At 25.4% G+C, this 26454-nt stretch overlaps 2 protein-coding genes across 7 annotated transcripts in view; one reads left to right on the top strand and one right to left on the bottom strand.

Annotated features, from left to right (window-relative positions):
• Positions 1 to 3176: 3176 nt before the first annotated feature.
• LOC132922733 (33 kDa inner dynein arm light chain, axonemal-like) lies at positions 3177 to 7260 on the top strand. Its single transcript, XM_060986399.1, has 4 exons — positions 3177 to 3441; positions 3853 to 3998; positions 5358 to 5555; positions 7051 to 7260. The coding sequence occupies exons 1-4, from the start codon at positions 3195 to 3197 to the stop codon at positions 7087 to 7089; spliced, it is 630 nt and encodes a 209-aa protein (XP_060842382.1). The 5' UTR covers positions 3177 to 3194; the 3' UTR covers positions 7090 to 7260.
• A 1786-nt stretch (positions 7261 to 9046) lies between these two features.
• Positions 9047 to 26454, bottom strand: part of LOC132919215 (protein lap4-like) — a 31682-nt gene continuing 14274 nt past the window's right edge. Inside the window, exons 5-36 of one of the 6 annotated variants that reach the window (XR_009660603.1) lie at positions 25319 to 25439; positions 25155 to 25229; positions 24867 to 25084; positions 24586 to 24719; positions 23801 to 23912; positions 23564 to 23736; positions 22961 to 23115; positions 21550 to 21675; positions 21392 to 21493; positions 21109 to 21249; positions 20860 to 20974; positions 20473 to 20648; positions 20142 to 20396; positions 19912 to 20055; positions 19765 to 19845; positions 19406 to 19690; positions 18982 to 19245; positions 17445 to 17555; positions 17188 to 17367; positions 16462 to 16620; positions 15994 to 16347; positions 15776 to 15934; positions 11989 to 12405; positions 11699 to 11789; positions 11567 to 11623; positions 11372 to 11483; positions 11223 to 11313; positions 11020 to 11133; positions 10820 to 10957; positions 10182 to 10373; positions 9919 to 10038; positions 9571 to 9785 (exon numbers count right to left, since the gene is read on the bottom strand). Coding sequence is in view for 5 of the 6 variants with exons in the window: in XM_060980604.1 (XP_060836587.1) it covers positions 9600 to 9785; positions 10182 to 10373; positions 10820 to 10957; positions 11020 to 11133; positions 11223 to 11313; positions 11372 to 11483; positions 11567 to 11623; positions 11699 to 11789; positions 11989 to 12405; positions 15776 to 15934; positions 15994 to 16347; positions 16462 to 16620; positions 17188 to 17367; positions 17445 to 17555; positions 18982 to 19245; positions 19406 to 19690; positions 19765 to 19845; positions 19912 to 20055; positions 20142 to 20396; positions 20473 to 20648; positions 20860 to 20974; positions 21109 to 21249; positions 21392 to 21493; positions 21550 to 21675; positions 22961 to 23115; positions 23564 to 23736; positions 23801 to 23912; positions 24586 to 24719; positions 24867 to 25084; positions 25155 to 25229; positions 25319 to 25439 (5038 nt within the window). In the remaining variant the exon portion in view is untranslated. Of the gene's footprint in view, positions 9786 to 9918; positions 10039 to 10181; positions 10374 to 10819; positions 10958 to 11019; positions 11134 to 11222; positions 11314 to 11371; positions 11484 to 11566; positions 11624 to 11698; positions 11790 to 11988; positions 12406 to 15775; positions 15935 to 15993; positions 16348 to 16461; positions 16621 to 17187; positions 17368 to 17444; positions 17556 to 18981; positions 19246 to 19405; positions 19691 to 19764; positions 19846 to 19911; positions 20056 to 20141; positions 20397 to 20472; positions 20649 to 20859; positions 20975 to 21108; positions 21250 to 21391; positions 21494 to 21549; positions 21676 to 22960; positions 23116 to 23563; positions 23737 to 23800; positions 23913 to 24585; positions 24720 to 24866; positions 25085 to 25154; positions 25230 to 25318; positions 25440 to 26454 lie in introns of all 6 variants that reach the window. The other 5 variants (XM_060980604.1, XM_060980605.1, XM_060980606.1 and 2 more) reach the window with 5 other exon arrangements.

Here is a 26454-nt window from a genome sequence, read left to right as displayed (position 1 = left end):
TTTAGTTATTTATGTTTTCTATTGTTTCCATGCCATTTATGCGGTTACTTTTTAATAAAAATATTACTGTTGATGTACTAATTTAATATGACATTGAATTCTTCTATAAAATATTTATTTAGTTTATAAAAATAATAAGCCATATTTTTGTTTATACTATACTTGCACAGATTGTATGATATTTATATAAAATACAAGTAAAATTAAACAAACTATTGCTATTATATAAAACTGAAAATAATACCTTCCTGGCTACAAGGTACCTTGTACTTTAGATAGGTAGGTTTATCATACTATATGCATCTATTATTTATTTTTATCGTATTCCCATGTAATGTAGGTTATTTATATCTTGGTAGAAACTGCAAGTAATGAAAATGAGTACTATCGAAAGAGTACTTCCGTCAGAAATAAATTTGGTGCAGTTCGATAATCCAAAATTATTAGCCACCAAACCTATGCTAACATTGCCGTCACAGACTAAACAAGTATTATATAATATATTTCATCATTTCAATATAGTTAGGTATGTACAATAAAAATATATTTTCGTTGACTTCAAACGTAAAGATATTATTTCTAACATAATAGATATCATTGATTATAAATACTAGTACCTACCTAAGGTATTTATAATCAATGATAATAATTTGAAATTATATTATATTATTATATATGTTTGATTTATTTATCTAAAACTTTATAAGTTTATGACTAAATTTTATAATATATATTCACTTATCAGTAATTACTAATGTATATTATAATTATATGCTATAGCTATACATAAAATAATTCTATAATATTCATATAGTATAAATATATATAGGTAGTAGGTACCTACCTACTATATCATTTATCAACCTAACTATAACTCATTTATGCACATTTTTAGAACTCATTTGCGCCCAATTTACAAACAATAGAAACTTTTTGTCAAAGAAATTTGTCTATTATGTGTACATAATTCACATACTGATTACTGAGTACTACATACAGTCTACAAGTATTCATAACTTGAATTGCAGAATAAAATCTCCAGTTTATAATAGTTAATCAATTTATTTACCTGTAGGTATACTTATATTTAGTGATAATTAGGGTCTGAGTTTAAATGCCCTAAAAACTATAAAAAGTAACCAAAAATAACAATTCAATTTTGTTGAATAAATGACGTAGCCGGAGACAATGCCTGATTTAAACTCCCGGATGCCCGGGGTAAACCTTTTTTTGATGCCCCTGACAGAAAAAAAATTGAAATACCCAATATCTAGTTAAGGAAAAAAATTAAAAATTTGCAAACATACACATTATGTCTATTCATCTAAAATGTATTTATTTCTAGTTTGATATACCACTGTTCATATATCACAAATTTAAAGATCTCAATATTTAATTTTATTAAGCCTTCATAATTTGAAGAGTTAAAATAAGTATATTAATCTCATTATATTTTATTTATTAAAATTTTGAAATTTAACCTTCACACTGTTACATTATTAATAAATCAATATTTAATTTTTTTTTTAGTATTTCAATATTTGGATGCCCCCAAACATCTGTTGCCCGGGGCAAGTGCCCCTAAAGCCCCCCGTAAAATCGGGCCCTGGCCGGAGAGCTGAGGAGGCTGCAGCCCCCCAAAATATTAAGAAAATTTAAAAGTTATTTTAATTTTTAATGGTCTATGAAAATCGATACAAAAATCTTAAATTGTATTTTATCAGCCTCCCCACCCCACCGAAAAATTTATCCTGGCTACTCCACTGTGTTGAATGACCCCCGTTTTATCAAGAGACGCGCAAATGAAAGGAAACGATAGTTTAACATTCGATATTTATTTAACGTCTATCTACTAAACTATAACAATAGGTACCTATCTAATACAAAACCACTGATTTAGCTGCGCACACTATTTAACGAAACACCCAAAAATTCAGAAAAATTTTAATTTCACATGTCACATTTAAATATGTTGACATTCTCAAATATTGACCATAAAATATAATTAGTGATGCCCAAAAGCGTGAGAAATGGGAGGGATTAAGACGTAAAAACAAATTTTATGTATTATCTGATACAACATATTATTAATAACCCATCATTGCACAAGTTTCAGCTTAAAATTTTACGCTCGTATTTAATTTTAATAATATATATAGTATTTTTATATTTTAAAAACTAAATTATTGGAGTTTAGTGTTATATTGTTTCGTACCTATTTTACTAATTTTTCTAATTTCAGATTCTGAGTGAAAATATGAATGTATCGATTTTAAAATTTGTTTTTTTGAGTCTATAAATGATAAGTAGGTAGTTAAATAAATATTTTGATTTTAAACTTTGGAGGTGGTTTCGATCATTTGGATAGTAAATTAAATCTAGTTTGTACTTAAAAGAGGTAAAAATTAAAAATTCCTAGTTAAAAATCACCGGAAAAAACAAAACAAAAATTTAGAGAAAAACGGGAATTTTTATACAAACCCAGTTCCAATAACATCGATTTTGATTTTTTTGTGTAACTAAAAACGAATAACCGTAGGAATCGTAGGATACTTAAAACTTTCATCACATTTTTATACAACGTATAATTTTCAAAATATTTTGAATTTTGACTCTTTTTAATTTTTAAATTAGGTACTTAGATATATAGTATTATAGTATAGTGTCATATACTATTAATTATAGTCATCTATACCAGCGGTTCCCAAACTTTTTTTCCGTGGTGCCTTTTTTTAGACCAAATTCAGCCACGGTGCCCCTTGCTGTGAATTTATTTCATGAAAGACAGAACAAAAGAATACTTATTGATAACGATAAATTATTTATTATGAGCCGTAGATCGCGGTGTACCTAGTGCACCGCGATGCAGTTATGAAACCGCAACCGCGGCTGGTCTATACTATAGAAATTGAGAATTTCCATTTATTTAGTATTTATTTATACAAATTATTTATTGGATAAAATTCTTGAAAATGTATTAAATGATCCTAAATAAGAAGATACTTATCTTATAGATATGTAAAATTATTTAAAATACTTATGGACAATTATTTTTATTAGAATTTTAAAAATCAAATGTTTAGGTACAACATTAAAAAAATTTGGAAAATATTCAAATTATATTGTATAGTTACCTATTAAAAGTCATTATTTCATTAAAGAATCAATATTCTGTGGAAAACAATGTTCGCTCAATGGACTGTGGAGACTATGCGTTTGAAGCTATACATCATAATTGTACAGAAGTTTTGAGTAGTATACTATCACCAAGGGAATGGGAAGTTGATGGTAAAATATTTTCTCAAAAAATATCTATCCAACCGGCTACTAACCGTGATGTGAAAAATCTTGTTGAGAAATTTGATACATATTTAAAAGAATATAACACTAAAGAGGTGGGACTTTGCCCGATCAAACACGAAATTTACAGTCAATGTTTTAGTAAGTTTAAGTAGTTTAACTACCTACCCGTGGTTGGTCCATTAATTTTCATTGAATCATTAAGTTAATTTTAAAAGATTAATTAATCTAACTGTTCACGAAACTCGGCATTAGTAGTGTATAGTAAATTCAGAAGAATAATAATCCTATATTTCTTACTATACCTATAGACATAGTCACATAGATTAAAATGAAAATATATAATCACACTATTCACACACATTAATTTTAATATTTTTTTACAAAAAATTTATTGTTGGCAATATATTAAATTAGAACGATTAAGTTAACAACAATTATTATTTTTGGGTTAAGTATTGAATTTTTTAAATGTGAATTTATTTTGTAATAGCAAGGCTATAAGCCTATAACTTATAACTTACTGCTCATTCAAACCACATGTTTATACAGACGAAGTCATAAGACAAGTGACGTTAAACTGTACCGAACGGGGTTATATGTTGATCCGAATTCGCGATGAACTCCAGATGACCATAAATGGCTATAAAGAAGTGTACGAGAGTGCATTAGCTCACGGGATTCGAAAGTCATTACAGGCAAGTGTTACTTATAGTACGTAATCAAAACAAATATCATCAAGTTAGCTGAATGCCTGAATATATTGTTATAATATAATAATTTATGAACTTTAATATTAATTATTACCTAATTATTATTATTATTATTAATATTGATAATTGACTAATATTGAGCTATCTGTAAACTAAATCTATATATGCACAGCTAACTGCAAACTGCGGTGAGTACATTAGTGCATGCTGTAGAGTGTAGACTGTAGTGTATGAACATAGTTATTTTTAATGTAATTACTAGTAATTATTATGCGAATGTGAATCTACACATCAATGTTTAACAATAATGAAGCAGAAATTAATTTTAAATTCGTATACTTCGTCGAAAGTACGAATTTATACCCCATCAGAATTTTACTGAATAAAATCAATAAGTATATTTAAATCCAAAATTTTGTTTATTTCTAAGTTATTACCCATATTTAATATTGAATAAAGTAGGAAAGGTTGGTACTGCAGACTGCAGTTCTGCACTGGCTTCGGTAAGTGTAGATAAATCAATGTGTTAAATTTGAATTCAATATGGTGACATCGCATGGTGTACCTACCTATATTGCGCAGGCTATCATTATTCATTATATACGAAAAACACGATTCAGAGAGGAGGCAGTCTATCAATTTATATATCAGTATATCACTTTGTATATAGTATATTTTTATGTCAAGTTTTTCAATATAGCTATTAGATAAAATAATTTATACCTACTATTTACTATTAGTAACACACTATATTGCTGAAATTAATTTTTGTCGAAAATGTTGCAGCATTTAAATATATCATTGTATTATAAAATATAATAATGCGTTATTCAGTTTGGATATCTATGTAATTTTGTTTAAATTTGAACTTCAAATACTTATGCAAATGAATTATGCTTATAAATAGATAATGTTGATTTAATAACTAATTAAAAAATGCTTTTTGGGGAACTTTGGAAATGCTCATCCTCGTGGATTCGTATTTGACCACGATGTATTATTTTATTGGAATTTTACATCAGTCATTGAGCCATTACATACAATGAATCCTAAAGAATTTCCTAAATTAAATTAAATTTTGTATTTAATATTTAAACATAGTTATGAAATTACAGGTAGTTTCAAAAAATCAGCTAAATTAATCGTCTATATTAGACTATAGTGCTGATATTAGTATGTGTGTATAAGGTATACAACAACATAACCAATATTGTTTATGCTTATATTTTAAGTATGCGAGTATTAATTTGTATCAACAATATTACTTTATATTAGTATTGTATTTTCAATTTTGGGTGTTTTCTAAGAAAATTTAAGGGTTAATTTGAATTTTTTTTGTTATAGCGGGAACATAAAAAGTTTGATTTATTGAAGAGTGCGGAATATTTGAGGACTGAAAACAAAAGTTTAGAGGACGAGCTGATGGAAATCACTATGATGATAGAGAAAATTGATCGAGACGCTGCTGAAGAGCGTAACGCGGTCATTAAACGTCAAATCGAAGAGTTGGACGGTCTGAAAAGAGCCAACCAACTGGTAAAAGTAGGTATCTATAACTCGCCGACCAGTTCATTTTAGCACTTGAAAAGATGGCAACATAGCAAAAACCTTTGATCGAAGTTTTCGAACCATAGATTTTTAGATTTTGAGCGGAGGATGAATGTATTGTCTAAATAATGATGTGTATTTTTTTTGTGTGTCTATATGTACTCCATAAAATTCTTAGATTTTCAATTTTATTCAAAAATAGATTTGATAGAAAATTATTAGATCTTCTTTATACTTTGGAAAGGTCAAAATGAAAAATTTCCAATTTTTTATTGTAATTAGATAAAATAAACAAAAAGTTAAGATAAAACATTAAATTTTACGTTATACTTATGTAGTTTTCGACTAATTGAATTTCTTTATTTTGTTTTAACCACAAAAAACTTGAAAATTTCACAGTTTATATCATCACTTTCTATCGGCGCATTCGAATAGCGTCCCTAAATAATATTTTGTCTGAGTTGCGTCCGCGGTTTTGTCACGACATATACTAGTTGCGTCCGTGGGTTTTTCAGCAAATGAGAGTGAGAATAATGTTTGGTGATAAATTCGATTATCGATATCTTATCTGTACCACCTTACAATTTATTGTTGGAAATTAATTTTGTTCGTGTCAGCATTATAGTCATACTTTGACATTCCATTTGTACGACAATTCATCATAGTTTTATATATTTTTATTTAACTTTGCAATGGAAAATCTTGAAATAATTCTTCGGTCTTTCATTTTTAAAACTTGATGAGGTTAATAATTGTTTTTATGAAGATAATTTTTTGAATTATTTTGAAAAAAATTATATTTCCCTGGAAAGTAAATTTCAACCGTCACTATTGTCTGAGTTTTCAAACTCGTTAATGCGTACCACCAACCCATGTGAATCGTTTCACTCAAAATTGAGTGGGATGTTGTATTCATCGTATCCTAAAATTGTTCAATTTGTTGAAGTAATGAAAAATGTTCAAACTGACATTTATATTAAAATTTAAGAAGCAAACAAAGAGAAGATATGGAAAAAGAAGAATTTATTAAAAAAACTGACTATTTGAAAACAAAAATACTTGAAAATCGCGGACGCAACTCGGATATCGTGATGTATATTTTTGTATTTTGGGACGCAATTTTATTCGTATGCAGCCCTTTCTATGTACCTATGGTTTATTTTTCAAAATATTTCGACTTTTTTGACTATAGACATGAAAAATTTTCGATTTTTTTTATTAATGTTAATAAAAATTATACTATTTGATTGGTCAACATTTTTGAAATGTAATATAATATCCCATACATGTTATTCTTATATCTGTATAAAATTATTACAATTTTTTTTATACCTATGCATTTTAAGTTTCAAAATAACGAAAATTATAAATTACAAATATTCCTATTTATTTGTATAATATATATAGTACCTACTACCTACTAGTAACTACTTAATATTATATGGTTATAATATATTGTAATTTTTAATGTATAACGTTTATTATTTAGGTTCAATTGGAATCTATCGTAGCGCAGAAAAGTTTATAACACGAGCATTGAAGCTGCAGTGGTATCACAATATAAATAACAATATGCATGTCTCCTAATCAGCAAGATATAAAATACCTATATGCTTATATATTATTACAGTTGTATATTTATCATTATAATGGTTGTAATACAGCACTTAAAATGTATGATTGCTACTTATTTTTATATAATTATTATAAAGTAATAACTACCCCTATGAACTTCAATCGTTGCTCGTACAAAGTGCATCCGCGTTAAATTTGGTTTTCTTATTTAGTGTATAATGTATAGATAATAACTGTCCTGTTCAGCGCTGAATTTTTTGACCATTAAATACCAACATTTCAGCATTTTTTAAAAATTATTTTTCCTTATTTTTTGTTGAACGATACTAATTTGATTTCTTTTTCATTCTGGACAGGGACAGACTGGGAGTACCCCGGCCTAGGCAGACAAGATTTGAGCGGCCCAAAATATCTTTTTTGTATGTTCAAAAAATGTGCCGTTTGCCACGCGTTTGATTATGGCCAATTTTACAGCCATTACGTACATTTTTAAAGATCTCTATATTTAGTTCTTCCTTTTTTTTATATTAAATACAATTTTGTTTTAGCACACAAATTCATCGGCGCTATGTGAGTTATTTTAAAGTTGTAATATTATATAGCTATAACTCACTTCAAAATTATATCATGATATTATTAATATTATATTTATATATAGATAGGATTGTGTGCTATTGTCTATGATTGTTAATTTAAGAATCAAATATAAATTTTTTTAAATTAAAAGTAGACGATAATAAAGGAGGGGCCCTCAGACAGCGGCCACGATGGATTTCTCTCACTCTCCACCGGGGCCAGTCCGCCATTGATTATGGACCAAAAACCAACAACTCATATATGTAGTTTCAATAGTGTGAACAAAAAACAACGAAAAAGTATTGTTCTGTTATACTAAATCAACTATTTATTAAAATGCTAATTTATAATAACTTATAATTGGTAACACAGATGAAAAAAAAGTATCTTAATATGTGAATTTGCCGATTAATTAAAAAATTAATAACTCGATTTTTCATTAACTTATGGAATCAGAAACGTACTCTCTTTCAATAAAAAAATCAAGATATCAAATGAATACTTAGTCATAGAGAAAATGTGTGATAAATATTTCCATTTTCACATTTATTTACATAGATTTAATATATACAATATAGATTCTACTTATTTGAAAAAATTATTTTTGAAACTAAAAAGGTGGATAGGTAAATACTTTATTTAATATTTTTTATATAAATTGTTAGGACTGTTAGGTCCATGAATAATCACTAAATTGTTAAATGATTGCTTAATAGTGAGCATCATAATTTAGTAGATTGAGTGGATTTATTAAATTATAGTGAATCGTTAAACAAATTGATATTGAATACGACCTTGCATATAAGTTATAAATAATAAGAAAACATATTTAAATTTATTATAGTTTAATTTGTATTGATCATCTCATCAAATGTTCATATTTATTTGCCCAAAAATTTAAAAATTTTTAAAAGTAAATTATATGATCGACTAAAATAAAAAAAATACAAGTAAGGTAGGTACATTACACATTACAATGAAACTCGTTATTGACTATTGTCTACAGATATTGGTGATTGAGGTAGCCACCACTTTTTCTTTTATACTAAATTTAGTCAATTTAGTCTTCTATCTCATTTTTGCAATATAATAAGATCTATTATTCTTGATTGTCACTTTACGCAGTTGAAAAAAATCCTCAGAATATGCCTTGTGTTTGAATTTCACTATATAATACATCATACTATGTTATTTTACACTTAGTTATACTTATACATCAAATGTATGAGTAAATGAAGCAGTTGTTGCGTTAACACAATATTCATCATTATGATGCATGTTCATAAAGAATATTATATTGGCAATAATTCATATAAAAATTGAGTAACAACAAATATGGTCGGTATATTATATATTATTGTTAAATTATTTTAATTTATAAAGATATATAATAATTACAAAATGATAAGGTCCTTCAATTAAAAATACTGTAATATAATATATAAAATAATAATAATAGTTTATCGTAAATTTTTTTCCTTAAAAATTACGAATACTGTCTTATTTATTCATAAATATCATATAAAAAAATAAAAGTTTTATTATAAACAATTGGTTTATACTTGATGATAATGTGTGGCAACAGTTAATAAACAAACTGGAATTCTCATCACTAAACAGCTAAAAATATAGTAAATGTAAAAAATTGGTCCATAATGAAATGTAGATTGTTTTTTTGTTATTTGAATATAATATAAGAATGGAAAAAAAAATAAATATTTATATAATAATAATAATTAATAGTGATCACAATTTGTTACGCCTAGTAATACTATAAAATATTTAATAGGAATGAGGGATGATTATTCATTATATAAGTAAATATATAATTAAAGATTAGCTGCTAAAATTTAAATGATTTTTTTTTTGATGATGGTTTATTTATTACTATGATGTTTGCTTATCTGTAGATTTAGTACGCTTTCGGCGTCTTTTTTTTCCAGAAGGATTGGACTGTTTCTTCTCTAATGATATATCTTCTTCTTCAGCAGCCTCTTCAATTGGTATTTCGGGTATTTCTGATTCGGGAGTACTCAATTCGAGAGACACTATTTTCTCTTTAGTTGTCTCCACCTTAATGTATACAAAAATAGTTGATACACATTAACAAATCACGATTATTTTTAAGATACAACATCATCTATTAACTATATGATATACTACACATATTTGTGAAATTTTCTTTTTAGAAGATTATACTACTTACATGCAAAATACTGTGTGGAATAAAAATATTGACTTTAAAAATAACTAATATAGACGAGGAAAAGACGTGTTATTATTTTGACTTGTTTGACTCGTGTCTAAGTGTCAACCATGCATCATGCTATGAAAAGGTATAATATAATATATAAATTTATAAAACTGTAAACAAGAATTCAATTGTGTAGGTACAGAGAACAGAAGTTGGTGCGAAATTCAGAAACGAGGTAAGTACTAGGTACTTGATTGTGTACGGTATTTAGGTACCTCTTTTTCAATGACTTTTTCAATAATTTCGACAGTTCTGACTTTCAGTTGACCGGAAATGTGGTCAACATACTGCTCGGTCCGTAGGGAAACACTCTCCCCGACGACTGTCTCACGTTCCGACACCTTGGTCTGGACAGGGGATTCACGCAGGCGCAGGCGAGGAAAGTCCTCGCTGGTTGGCCGCAAGCACTAATTATAGCCGCCACCAAAGGCCAATTAGTTTTGATATTAATATCATATATGTTTATTAGAGTTTATTATTATGTTTATATATATATATAGTATAATACATGTTAAATAGTAACAGTTGTTTATTTAAATAAAAACATTTGGGAAACATAATGGATTAATAATATAAATAATTACAGAAAAAAAAAAATAAAAAAAAATAACAAGCTAGTTAATGTTTAGAGTTAAAAATAACAAAACAGCAGTTAATAATATTATGCCATAAAAAAACAAAATGTGTTATATATATTATATATAAATAAGAAATAACATTATGAATCCCCTTTTCCCCCATTGGGTATCATGAAGCTTAATGTTAGATAAAATTAAAAAGCAATGAGATGAGTTATAACACCTTATCATTATATTATTATGTTCTAAACTTTATTTTTTTTAAATTTAATTACCTCCAGTGTTCTATTGTCTGTACATTCTTTTGATTGGATGTCTAGTATTTCATCACTATCTGCATCACCACCATTTGTTGATTTACTTTCACTTATCTCGCTCAATTCTTTTATTACTATTTGAGCTTGTAAAGCATCCTTAAATAATATGGAAAAATAGTAAATATTCAGTTATTTAAGCATATAATATAATATATTACTTGTTCTAAAGACTTTAATCGGGCTTGTCTCCATGCAGCTTTTTTTTCAGCATTAAGTGAACGTTGTTCAGAAGGAGAGAGCTCTTTGTTGGTTTCATTAGGTTCAACAATTCCCTTTAAAAAAATAAGTTTGCATAATGTGTATTATGATTATGTTTGATTAAATCTATAACTTATTTTTAAAATTTTTTATTAAGGTATACCTCTTGACTTAGTCTTTCTTTCATACGCTTCTCAGCTTTAGCTGTTCGTACACAAGTATTAGTATTGACATTTCTTGGCAACTCAATACTTCTAAAATATAAATCATAATTAATTCCCTTCAACAATAAACAATAGTTTATTAGCATACTGTGTGTTTTCAAAAATCAAAGCACCACCATCATTATCATCTTCATCATCTTCTTCAATAAATTGTTCATGTTGATTTAATCTTTGCTTCATTAATGTACCCATTTTTTGCTCTATAAATCATTCATAAAATGTGTAAATCAACAAAATAAAAACAATAGTATGTTAATATTGTATGCTTAGATATAATTAATACCTTCTTCTTGTTTCATTTTTTCTACTTCATCCTGGCTTAGAAAACTAAATACTCTTTCTATAACAGAATATCATAAAGCAATATAGCATAAATTAAATTGTTATTCAATCAATAAAAATTTAATTTACTAACCAGGTTTTGGACTAGGATTGTGGTGTTCTTCCATAGCTTTTTCAAAAAACTTCTTCTTATCACTAACTGAAGCTTTGACACCAGCATTTTGCTAAAAATTTTACATGTTATAAACATTATACTATGATATAAATTAGTCTCATACTAACATCTAAAATTATTATTTATGTATATTAAACTATGATAAAGATATAGAGCTTTAATAAATTATTCTAAAAGCTAAAATTATTGCTATTATAAAGTATAAGATACTGATAAATAATTTCTACACAGTATAAAGAAGATCGTACCTCACAGGGATTAACTTCATTGTAATATGTCAAAAGTGACGGGGTATCATTATATATTTCCAACCAATGAGGAGTGGATGGGTGTGTGGAATAGTTTACAGGAGGTAGTTCTAGGGACTGTGCAGTTTCCAAGGATGAGCTACTTTCAACGTCTGTGAAGTCTGGAACATAAAACTGGTCGGCTGGCAATGCATTCACTTTGGTAACATAAGGCATCATTTCTACTTGAATAGGTTTTGGTCGTTCCACAACGACTGTTCGTAGAGGAGGATGAGGGTTATTATAAGGAATATCCTGGAAATGTATGTGTTTTGGTGACTGGAAAGAGGATTTTAATGGGGGTGGTTTTTTGGGAAGAGATGGTTTTTGAGGAGATTGTTTTGAAGGGGATATGTTAGGCCGTTTCTGTATAACTACCTGTTAATGTTCATGCAAAAAATAATAGCAATGTTAATGTATTTTGGCTGCATTATTTTTTAAATCAGTAGTGTAAATAATAATAATTCGTTGAGTTTACAATTAAATACCTATTTACACCACTTGAATTTTTATTTTCAAATTACATACATGCAGAGTAGTAATTAGTAGTAATAATTAAAATAAATAGGTCCAGTAGTATGTGCTTATTTTATTGCTGGTATAAAACTATATTATTATAAATATAATATATACCATAAAATTACACAAGAAGAATTTTATTTTTTTGAAATACAATGTTAAAATAAGTATGAACCATAATAGAAATCTACCTTAAAGTAAGGAGTTGTTTATAACATAAGCAATGATAACAAATATATAAAAAAAACAATTGAGGATTAACATTTATAATATATATTATGTAATCTATATGTGTTAAGAAAATAATTAAATTAATATGAACTAAATTATAATTATAATTTAATGGTCCGCTCAATATCATAAAATTAATTATTAATTATTAATTATGTGAATGGAATTACTCACTTGGTATTGGTTCATTAAGTATACTATTTATACTTAAATGTTATATTTAACCTTAATAATATAATGAGAAAAATGTTTAGTTAGGTAATAACTTGATAAAATGTAATCACAAAATGCTTAAAAATTAGGAATAAGAGAAAAAAATTACAGAGTAAATATTTTGTAGTTTAATTTGTACACATTTAGACTATATTAGAAATATAATGAGATTAATTGAGAAAACAAATTCCCTTGTACTGTGTTTGAGATGTTATAATCCAGTCACAGATTTAATGACACACTGAAAATAACAAATTAAAATTTATATTTAGAAAATTTAGAAATTATTGCTTAGGTATCAATGAGCAATTTATAGTTTTCTCATTCTAACATTTAAATAAATTGAATAAAATAAGTAAAAAAAAATATTATGCAATATATAAATAAAATATACAAATGACAGAAAAAAAAATATTTATATAAACCATTGAAATTAACAAAAAAGAAACATTTTTATTTTATATATACATAAAATTACAGTCTAGATGCTAAATGTTTAATCAGAAGTTCTTTTTAATTTTAATTATTTACATTCTTATAAAGCAAATAAAACAATTTTTAGCATATTACTCATATTTCAACATAAATATTATAACCAAATTTAAATCAGAAATACACTGAAAGATGTTATAATTATAAGATACAAAGTATTAAATAAATGAAAAATTGAAAATTTTGATGCGAAATCAAAGAAAAAAATTTAAATATATGATATATGTAGATATGAATTAGATATCCAATATGTAAAATATATATTTTGTAATAGATTTAAATTAAAAATAATACTTTATTTACTTAAATAGTTTCAAAAGATTAGGCAAGATTTGAGAAATATTGATTCAATAGGCACTACATCCGCATGTGTTGTTTTTGTCTTACATTCATATTATAACATAGTAAATTCATACGGCTGAATTAATTTTATATTGTTAGCTTTAATATTAATTAGAGCAAATATACCTATTATCAAACTTAAATGTAAGAATGTTATCTAGGCATCTCATAGGATTTCATTAATATGATTATCATATTAAAGTGAATTAAAGGTATGTAAAATAATAAAACTTTAAAATTCTCATAACTCATTTGAAAATTATATTAATGAAAGCTTAAGTGATGTCTTAGATAATATTATTACTTTTAAATTTGATAATAGGTAAATACAAATATAATATTAAAGTTAAAAACATAAAGATTCTGCTGAATGACACTTTGCAATGTTGTATATATGTAAGATGTAGACAAACATGCAGGTATGGTTTTTCCTTTTAATAAAAAAACAATAAAAATAAATATAAATATATATGCAAAATCATGCAAAACAATTAAAAATGAAAAGATAATAATAAATAAGCATTTTTTGAAATCAAAACAAAATTTTAATTTTAATGCTAATTTATGATATTTAAAATCTAAACCTTCCTTAATAAATTATATAAATAAATAAGAGCATCTGTATTAAATTACTCAGGATATTTGAAACTATGGAATATTTAAAATTGTACAATTCGTTAGATAATTACTCTTTTAAATAAAATCCTAAACATTAAACAATTGTCTATAACACACTAATTTTAATAGACAAGAAAAGGCTATATTAAATAGATTGATTTAAAATTGTAATTAAATATTATGTTTTGTGTACATTATAATTACAATCAAGTCGAGGATAATTCAAATTTTAAACAAGATACAATAAATTTGATTTATTTATATTTTTGAGATATAAATCACAAATAACTTATAAACACTTTCAGAATCAAGAATTTAGAATACATTGGTCCATCATTAATGAAATTTATTAATTGTAATAATATGTTCAAATTATAATATATTTCAGTTTTTTAAATTAATAATGTATATACATACACAATTTTATTTATTCTATAAATAAATACATAAAAATACATAAATATTACTTAAACTTCTTTATTTACAATTATTTAATGAATTCATAAATATATTGAGAACTATTATAAGTGGAATTTTATTGTAAAATGTGATCAGGTAACTTAATTCTGTCTTTTTTTTACAGAAGTTTATTAACAATATACAATTAACATTTTACACGATTAACAATTTTTTGAGTATATTAAAAATAACAGATTTAAAAAATATCATTACAATTTATGAGTCCATAAAGAAAAGAATCAAATATGTAATTAATGTTCATAATAATATTTAAATTAAATAATTAAGTAGTATTCATATTTAAAATATTATATATAACATAATAAAAAAAGGAAAATTAATTTTGAAGTTTAACAACCGTAGACCAAACATCAAATATATATTTATTATTTTTTTAAATTTTTATTTAGAGCCTTGGCAGCTGAGCTATTAGCTGATAGTTCAACTAATTAAATCATTTTTAAAGCAAAAATATTTTTTTTTTTAATAGGTAACTAAATAAGATGGTTAAAAACACTTATAAATTGTTTAAAGAATCAGTGCTTCTAAAAGTAAACAATAAAGTAAAATAGTAATTTACTTAACATAATACATTCATAAAATAATAATGTACAATATTATTTTAATGTTTCTTGAAAATCAGAATATATTTGAATGGATTTTTATTTAGAATTAAATAAATATTTATAAATATATACATTTTCTATATCACTTAAAAAATATTTAGCAGCCAAAATAAGCACATGCTACGCAATTAAAATAAAGTAAAATGTACAAGCGGTATCTTCACACCACAGACAGATCAAAGAATTCTACTAAAGCACATCACAGCATCAAATATACTTTTTATATCTGTAAAACTGTGTACACTTACTTGATCAGCTTGAGGGGCTAAGGTATGTTTACTCATAACTATAGTCGTAGTTTTTTGAATATCACCTGATTTTGGGCCACCAGGAGATTTAGGTTTTATAGAGTTTGACTCAGTTGAGTTGAGCGTCAACATTTCAGCAGCTCGCACTACATCCAAAACCTAAACATTTTTTTGATAAAATATCCACTATCTAGCCATATTTTGTTATTAACAATTACTTTTTCTTGGGTAGACTTTTCTTTAACCTCGTCTAATTCCATATTTTCTAGTTCTTCTTTAAGTAATTTTTCTTGGTTTTCCCATTCAGCTAATTCTTTTTTAATTTCCATTTCTTGTTTAATTACTTCAGAATCATCATCATCTCTATCTAAACTAGATACACTCTGAGAAATTGATCTACTCTCTCGCCTGAGTTTGCCTTCATTGACCAGTCGTTCAACTTCTGATTTATCATAACCTTTACATACAATCATGTGTATTTGTTGACCAGCTGTCCGCAAACAGTTTACAGCTTCTTGGTGTGTAACACCCAATAGGGATACATCATTTACTTCTAAAAGACGCATACCGACCTGAAAATAATAATAATATACTACATACCAAAAATTACAATATTTAAATACAAGTGTAAGAAAACAGCAAAAGTAATTTATAATATTTATATATATAATTTAAATTAAATTTACTTTTAATCGTCCATCTCTTTTAGCTGCTCCACCAGAGTTAATCTTTGAGATGAAAACGCCTTCATCAGTTTTATCTAGTGGATTGCCTCGATGGCCTCGAAGACCACCTTTGATATGCATGCCAAGTTTTTCACTAGCTTCCCGAACAATTGTTAATTCCTAATATATTTGTAACATGAGTTATTAGTTTATCCTTATTAATTATGTTTAATATATATCACAATAACTTTATGCTAATTTATTGTACATAGGTATCTTGTATTATTAATATAATTAATAAAGTATTTTCAGTAAATTATTTATAACAGTAAATTTAATTTGTAATTTTAGGACTGAAATTAATTAAAACAATTAATACTTACATATTTTATTATAACTAAATACATTACAAATTTTGCTTATAAAAACAATACAGTTTTTATAATTAAATTTACTTATCTTATAATTTTTTTTAATCTATTAAAAAATTATGAGATTATATTGCAATAGCATCATGTTTTATTTTAAATATTAACTTTCTAGGTGCAACTTTATTTTTCAATACAAGTATAGATAAATCTCGGGTTTGGATTTTATTTTATTTTGCTAAATCAGAGATAAGTGGGCTATTAGCAATAATATTTTAAGTATTTTGTTGTTATGAGTGTGGTTACTTAAGCTGGTAATGATAATATTACTTATTAGTATTAGAATGAGAAAATATTAATTTTAATTTTAATTAATTACTTGGAAATTTTCTGGAAGAGGGTCGTGTTGTACTGTAAGAGTTATTTCTTCAGTTGGTTTTAAAAGAGTTAGTACTGCGTCTTGATGTGTCATTTTTGTAACATCTTCTTCGTTTACTTTTAATAAACGGTCACCCATACGTAACTTTCCCGAACTTTCAGCTATGCCATTACGAACAATCTATAAACATTAAAAAAATGCTTATAATAATAAAATATATTTTATTATAAATTGTTTTACTAATAGTATATATTTACATGAGAGATAAAAATTCCATGTTCTTGTAATCCAAATGGTATACATGGATGATCTGTTCCTCCAATTATACTGAAACCCCAAGAACCTCCTTCTTTTACTAAAGTGACGTTCTAATAAATAAATAAAAATAATTTATGTAATTTATCAGTATAAATCATATATTAGTTAAATTTTTATTTTTATTATAAATATTCATAAAGTTTTGATAACTGACACACAAACATTTGTTTATAATATAAATTTAGTGACACAAAATTTTGCAATCTACGTGAATTTATATACCTACCTGAGTTCTTCCAGATAACCTTCACCGTGCTCGCATGTTTAAAATCAAAATTAACGGTAAATAAATATGTATGTCTTATAAAAGTATATAGCTAAGCAATATTTTAAATAGTGTAAATAAAACCATGCAATATGTACATTATAGGCATTTAAAAAAGTTTAATTCAAAAGTATTGATTTGAATAATAATATACTTAAATTTATAAAACAAATATTCCAAATTTCTGTTGATTCAAATTAGTTAAAAAAATAAAAATAAAAGTTATTAATAGATGGAAATATTTAAAAAAATATTAAATAATATAAATTTAGACAATTGTTAAAATAATAATTTCATATTTTGAATATTATATTATTATAAAGAATAGTACTGAGGTAACTGAGAGTTAACGATAACATAATGTTATTAGACAGAATGAATCAAGAAATATATTAGTTTTCAATTATGTTTTTCTTTACACTGTATTTGTTAAAACTTAAAAGTGATTAAAATGTTTTATGTAATCCATTTTATAACTGGAAATAAAGTCTGTGAAGTTACTTAGAAGTGTTTATAATTTCATAACTCACAAAAATGATAATATCGGGGAAATTAAAATATTATTTCTATTTTCTAGATATTTCCTATATGCGTGAGAAGAAATTAGTACCAATAATTAAAATCTTTTTGAAAAGCACCAGGCTAATTAGGTATAAACAGAATTCTGCTCAATGACAAACTTCCAACATCTTTGTATACTGTTTAGAAATTTATAGTTGAAAATTATATACATTATACGTATAACACCTATAAATACTGATATTTAGTAAAATACATAAAAAAAAAATATAAAAAATTATATTTAAAATGCAGCAGTAGTAATAATTAATATGACAACACATCAGCCAGATTATGTGGTATTGTTAAAAGATAAATGTTGAAGGGATCATGCAGTTTTAGTAATATAATAATAAACAAAGTTGTATAAACTCATGTTTGTGTGTCAAAAATAATAATGTAAATAATACATTGAAACTATACACAGGTATAAGCAAGACATAATTTAATAAAAGTCATGCAAAGTATTAATTTGATATTGTTCATTAAATTAATAATTTTATTTATCTTTAAACCACACAACATACTTTTCATGCACATTTATTATATCAGTCACTTTTCATGCCTTTACAAAATATACAGTAACGAAAAGAAAATACCATCACCAAATTTAATAATAGTAATGGCGAATAATTTGTTATTGATTTACTTACCTCAATAATGACAGATTTAGCTAAATCATTATCTGTCACCCTAGTCACCACAGTTTCAGTAAATGTACTTTTGGTTATAGTTTCAGTGACACGACCTAAAGTAGTTGGGCTCTCCCTGAATTCTATTCCATTCAAAGTGCTGGGCTTTTTGATAGTTAGAGTAGTAACTACAGCAACTGGTTGCTCTTCAACTTGATTCCCACCGTTCTTTTGAAAACGTTGTGGAATCATAGCTTCAAAATCTTCATTGGTCAACGGCTTAGGCTATTATTTAGCGAAACAAGGTACCCCAATAAATTGATTTATTAATAGTTTATAGTCATAAATAGAAATTAAGAACATGTGCATAAAACCATAACAAAGTTTGTGTGTCAATTTTAAAGTAAGCTAGTACAAATTATAAATAAAAACTGTAAAAATTTACTTGAACACTTTCAGAATCTGAACTGATAGATGATGACTGAGAAACTAATTTCCTTGGTGCAGGTTTAGGTGGTGTTTGTGGTGGTGCTGGAGGAGGGGTTTTTGGTGACATGTATGAACGAGATTTAGTAGACGCAATACTTGGTGAAATAGAATTATGTGACTCAGAATCTGAGTACCGAGCATCAACTATTCGCTCACATACAAGACGCACAAACCGTTCCAATCCAGTTAACATTGATACAGCTTGATCGTGACGGGCACCAGCCACATCAATACCATTTATCTTTATTCATCATAATAGAAAAAAAATTATAAATTTAATATAAAAAGTAATGGCAAAACAAATATCTAATATACCGATATAACTTGGTCTCCAACTTGTAACTTTCCATCTTTTTCAGCAGCACCACCTTCTGTAATTCTTGATATAAAGATTGCCTAAAAATATATTTATTTACTTTTACATATAATTTATATTCTTTTTAAGTTTTTATTTATAATTACCTCATTATTTTCTTTAAAATGACTAGAACCTTTTCCACCAGCTATGCTAAATCCAAGACCATTTTGGTCTCTTATTAAAGTCGTATACACAATTTGTTTTTTTGTTGAATCTAATTCTTTTAAAGGCTCTGGTGTTTTTCGATTCTAGTAAAATATATGTATTTTATAGTTTAAACTAATTTTCATATAAATTTCAGTAAAATAATATTACAAAAATAATGAAATATTACCCTTTCTAAACTATAGCCATTAGTATGTTCATAATTGTTCTGATGAGAAATAACACTGGGTGCTCGACTATTATTCAAACTGGATGAAGTTGATTCACCTGGAATGTGTATAGCCCAATCTTTTGGTTGTGGGTTGGTTTCTCTTAGTACTTGAAGAACTAAAACTGAGCCACACGAACGCAAAACTTCAACAGACGTATAATGATCAACATCAACTAATGACTGACCATTAGCTGTAAGAACTTTGTCCCCAACCTTAACAAAAAAATAATGAATTATTGGTAATTTATTGTTTTTTAACTATATCTTTTAAATTAATATAAATATTTACTCGAAGTCCAGCTAATTCAGCAGGTCCATCGGGTGTAAGTCTAGATACAAAAATGCCTTCATCATTTCCCTTGAAAGGTGTTGAATTTCTACCACCGGCAATTGATAACCCCAAACCAGCAGATGTTCTTACAATTCTAACTTCAAATAATTCTTCTTTTCCTACCATTTCACCATCTACAACATCGAGTTTAAAAATAATATTTTATATTTTAAATTAATATAAATTTAAATCATAAAACAAACCAAATTTTTTGTAAATTAATAGTCTAACACGTTTAGGATAAGTTTTCTTTTTTCCATTTGGCATTTGTTTAATAGTTGACATAAAAATTGATTTCATTTTGTATGTTTTTAATGAAGAAAAACATAATAACTGTATATTTACCTAGTGCAGTTTGATCTACTAATGATTCAGGTGGAGTGGGATATAATACTGAACTTTTATCTTCAGATAAGGAATTTGACGTGTTTTCGTTTTCGTGACTAACCAACTGTGCTTCCTTTCAAAATAAACAAAAGAATAAAACAAATACACTTGAGAATAATTATCTTGGTTCAATAAATATGATATGATAAATAAATGTTTTAAATATCTGATTTAACTTTAATTTTTAATTTTACTTAAAAATTATACCTGTTGTTCAATTAAATTAGCATCTATAGTAATTCTTTTGTTTTTTAAATGATGAGGCGTGTCTCTTCGATGTAACTTCATAGGCCTATTTTGAATATCAGCATCAAAATTTGAAGATGGGTGGAAAACCACACTCTTTTCCTTTAAAATTATGAAAAACATAAGTGAGGTTATAATTTATTTAATTTATAAATACAATGTAATTTGATAACATAGTTAAAAAATATTTATTATTATAATTCTATATAATATAAAAAAGTAAGGTAAATAAATAATAATAAACCTCATAGTTGGTATCTTCTTCTAAAATACTATTTGTTTCTACAATGGATTCTACTTCTTCTGAATGTTTTTCATTTGTAACTTCATTTCCATTACTTTTTTCCTATTAATAGAAATTATGATTTTATTTAATTAAAATGTAAAAATATATTTTCTTACGGTAGAATCATCTCCTTTTTGACTGTCAGTTAAACTGCTTTCATTACTTCTGGTCTTACCAAACAGCTTTGTAGCTTTAGCTTTCAGTTCTCTAGGATGAGGAGTGTTGTGTCGTACAAATGATGTCTGAAAATAATACCACATAAAATAGTTGGGATATTTAATTATTAGAGAGATGAATATATATTTGTTTTTAGTGAGAGTGGGACAAGGTCAACTATCAATGAATAGAAGTTAATTGACCAATCCATACAATGTACAACTTATTTTATTTTTATTTTTCATCTTCAAATATATTAAATAATGTAATTTATATTTAAATAAAATGTTAGTTTACATTGAACTAGTAAAAAAATGTCTATAATTTAAGTTTAAATAAAACAAAAGGAAATATTGCTATAGCAAGTGCCTGGATTTGTAAGCAAATAAAATAACATAAACAGAACAAAATAATAACTTTAATATGCAATAAATGATAATAATATCCATATAAATACAATTAGCTAATTTTTGCATTCCATCTCCTCTGGAAAGTCTTTTATTTTTGTATATTGTTAATTGTTACAGTAATATTTGCTATTATAATTTCAAATTGATATGAATTTGTTATTAATACATATTAGAAAATTAGAAATGTTCGTAACTATGTTATCATAATTTTATATATTTGGTAGTTTTTATTATCTAAAGTAAAATGTGTGGGATAGTAATCGGTTTTAAAATTTTACTATAATCAAAAAAGTCAAAAATTATTTTATGCTGTATAAATTACATTAGATGAACCAAATATAACAAATATATATTTAATAAAATTAAATCTCAACGATATACTATTGCTGGGATTATTCTTCTAAAATAAAAATACTACTTAATTTTTAATTTAATGATTCAATTTTGGTAAATTATACAAAATATTCATCTTAAGATTGAGAAACAAATGATTGGAATTGTAGATGATAAATAATTATTTTAAGTTAAAATATACCAAACAATTTATTAACATATTTTTTTAAGTATAATTATTAAAACTATAATTAAATAATATTTTATTATGTTAATTATTTTAAGAGGTTATAATGCTTGAGTATGTTGTCTCTTTATCAATATATACTATGAACAATTTAACATTTAAAAAAAAATTTGTTTTACTTTATTTTTAATAATAGAGTGAATTGATCTAGTATCAAACTTAATGATAAGAATAATTTTTAGGGAACCTCAGACATTTTTTTTTAATAATTTAATTTAGAAGTAAAAACTGTAAAATGTAGTCTTAAAATTGTCGATGTTATGAGTTAAGATTGAGACAAAAAATTATGTGAATATTTTCATAAGTTAAAACTATAATAGGTTAAATATTTTTGTCTAATATATATACTAATACTAAGTTGAATGACTATTAATAACATACATTTGTATTGGGTTCAGTCTTGATGTCACCAGTGAACTGAACGGATGTTGTTCTGGAATTTGCCTTGTTTTCCCATTCATTTTCATCTGCTTCACTGGTTGGCTCTTCATCTGGTGGCGAGCACAACGTTTGGTCATAGTCACCAGTGATCAAGCCTACAAAGAATGTGCATGCCATGCGCGCAGATATAGTAAGCATAGAATGTGCTTAGATTATAATATAGATTTAAATATGTGTAGATAGTAGCATATTACATAGATATTCTGAAATTATTACCCTAATTGCAATTTTTTTTTATATAAATTTTGTGACTAAAGAGAATATAATAAATAGAGCTACGTGAGAAATAGATGAAAAAAAGTAAATACAAATACTATGATTGCTTTGATTAAATATATTATATCTATTTTAAGAATTTTAATAGCTATACAATTAATACATTTTTTACTGATTTTTACATTATTACATAATTAAAATAGAAATATTATAGTGATAAAATAATAATACAAATTTGCAATATTTTATAATATTCATATAATTAAAAATTCGTGCAAAATTTCAAGCCAATTTTTATTGTGTTATGATACAAATTTAAAATCATACCATTTGCTTCTCCTCTAATTTCAAGTTGAGGTAACAGAAAACAAGTAAGTACTTGTTCTCCAGTTTTTTCATCTTCGTCTGTTTGAAAATTGAGCATAGGTTGAGCTTGGTTTTTTGATAGCCAAACTGCCTTTAAATTGAGGCTGGCCAAAGAAAATGGCAAATATTGTAAACTGAAAAAGAAAATTATTATAATTTAATTTTAATAATTGATTATAAATATCATTGTCATATTACTTGTTTCCAGAAACATCTAGTACATGTAATTCAACACAATTTCCAACTTCATTAGGAAGATATTGTAATTTATTATCTCTCAGTGATAGAATACCCAATTGACATAAATTACCTAAGACAATGTACAAAAAAATGTGTAACAATAATATTAGCAATAATTGTGTTTTATTTTTTAAGACAGAGTTTTTCAAATAGTAATAAATTAAGATTGAATTGTATTAATTATATTTTAATATTTGTATACATAAAGCAATAAAATTCTTTAGTATAATAAAATAACTTAAGTAAATGAAAGCAGAATATTATTAGGAAAATCGATATTTTATATATTATTGACATAATTTATGATATAAAATTATATTATAATGTTTGTGTTAAGATTTAAAAAATATATTAAAATTAAATTAAAATATATTATATTAGATGTTTAAAATGTAATATAATATATATTATAAAATAATAATTAAATTGTTTAATATGCTTAACTGTTTGGACCAAAAAACAAATTAAGTTTTAAATAATTTTCTTGTATTATCCAATTATAGTTTCTAAGGACTTGTTGAAGGTAAGTAATATTTAAATGATTGTGTATTACAATATAGCGGTTCCTTACCCATGGGCCGTATAATATTATATATACTATATATACTATATACATACGTATATTGGTGTATTATTAGTAATTAGTGGGCCTCAAAGATTTTTTTATAAAATTGGTGGTCTACACAACTAAAAAGGTTGGGAACTGCTGCAATAATACAAAAATATCTATTAAATTAATTTACCAATATCAGTAGGTAGACAGTGCAGGCTATTTCGATCTACATTAAGATTTGTTAGGTTTACAAGTCTCCCAATTGTTGCTGGTAATTCAACCAGAAAGTTTTCTGTAAGTATAAGTTCTTGAAGATTTTCGCAACTAGAATAAAATATAAAAAAAAGTTATAGAAAAACTCTCAATAATATTAAGTCAGGTTGAATCTTATTATCATATTATGTTTTATAAAAGTAATTAATACATAATATAAATATATAAAATATAAAAATTACTCATAAAGTTACTTACCATCCGATACGATCATTTAACATAGTTAATCTGTTAAGGTCAACTTTTAATATCATTAGGCGAGTGAGTTCACCAATACCATTTGGAAGGGTCTCTATTACATTTTGAGACAAATGCAAATCAGTTAGGTTTTCTAGACCACCAATTTCTTCTGGAATGTCTTCTAAACGGTTTTCAGATACATCTAAACAAGCTAATTGCTTAAGATTTCCTATTTCCTTTATAAAAGATAATAAATATTTTATATATTAAATAACTATAATAATAATTTATATAAACTATAATTACTGCAGGTAAATGTTGTAAATGATTATGATCCAGCCAAAGTTCTTGGAGAACTGGAAGATTACCAATGTGATATGGCTAAAATGAATGATTAACATAGACTTAACATTTTTGGTTTGGTTTCATCAACTATATATAATCATAAAAAAGTTAATAAATTTACTCACCAGATGATCTATTTCATTATCCCCCAAATCTAATCGTTCTAAACGTGTTAATTGTGATAATGATAATGGTAAAGATGTCAAAAGATTCTCCCGTAGCTCTAGTGATTTTAAATTTGTTAACCTTAAAAATAAAAATAAATCAATTTTATGATTAGATAAGACAATAAAAACAAATTTAAATATAAAATAAAGTTACATTTTAGTGAATATTTATAAAAATCAATACAAGGAATCAGTACTTTTTAAAGTTATGTTTATTAGCATTTAACTGCTATAGAACTAAAAATTAATCAGATATTTGATCATTTTATTACAATTTTTTTTTTTAAATACTTAGATTAAACATAAGTGTAACTGGTCCTCTAAGTTAGAAGGGGGGCTAGATTACTAAAAATGATTTATAGCAAATTTTTTTAATAAGATTATTATTTATTGTTCCTATTAATGTTTACAACTGACTTATTATGAATATTATTCGTTTAAATGAAACAATATATATTTTTTATATTGTGAGCAAAAATAAAGTAAATACTAATAAAGTAATATGTTTATAAACATATAAATTTACCTAAAAATTTTGGGTGAGGGCTAAAGCACACCCAAGCCCTCCCTAGTTACACTTAAGAGATTAAAGTATGTTAAAATATTTTAAATTGTTAGATATGAAAAATAGGTTTATCAATAGGTTATAAATTAACTAGTTTACAATACTATAATGACGTTTTTCAGTTGTGAAAATTATATTTATTATTCATGTTTAATAACTAGTATTGATAAATATAGTAAAATAAAAGACAATTAATAATAATTTGTTAGAAGTGTGTATAGATATTTATTTAGGACTACTTGTAGTATAAAAGTATAACTGCCATTATTACAAAATAATGTAGAACTTTATTTAATTTATAGTTTATCATTTATTTATATTTCTCTAGTTTATATTTTTTATTAAAAATACAGGTAAGTTAAAAAATGAAATATGTGGAAAACTGTGATAATTTATTAAATAATTAAATTATTGAGTATAGATTATTTTTTTTATTAAAAACTAGTGATGGGTCGAACTGTTCGAATCTCGAACCGAACCGAACCGAACCCTTGATGTTCGGTTCGATTCGAAATTCGAACTCGGCACG

The sequence above is a fragment of the Rhopalosiphum padi genome, chromosome 2 (assembly GCF_020882245.1).
Source record: "Rhopalosiphum padi isolate XX-2018 chromosome 2, ASM2088224v1, whole genome shotgun sequence".
Classification (NCBI taxonomy): Eukaryota; Metazoa; Arthropoda; class Insecta; order Hemiptera; family Aphididae; genus Rhopalosiphum; species Rhopalosiphum padi.
The sequence above is the reverse complement of the archived record's forward strand: the minus strand, read 5'-3'. Positions and strand labels throughout refer to the sequence as shown.

Coding starts and splice junctions, on each gene's coding strand:
- LOC132922733 (XM_060986399.1), top strand. CDS start 3,195: ATGGACTGTGGAGACTATGCGTTTGAAGCTATACATCATAATTGTACA. Junction 3,442..3,852: donor AATTTACAGTCAATGTTTTA/GTAAGTTTAAGT, acceptor ATGTTTATACAG/ACGAAGTCATAAGACAAGTG. Junction 5,556..7,050: donor GAGCCAACCAACTGGTAAAA/GTAGGTATCTAT, acceptor TTTATTATTTAG/GTTCAATTGGAATCTATCGT.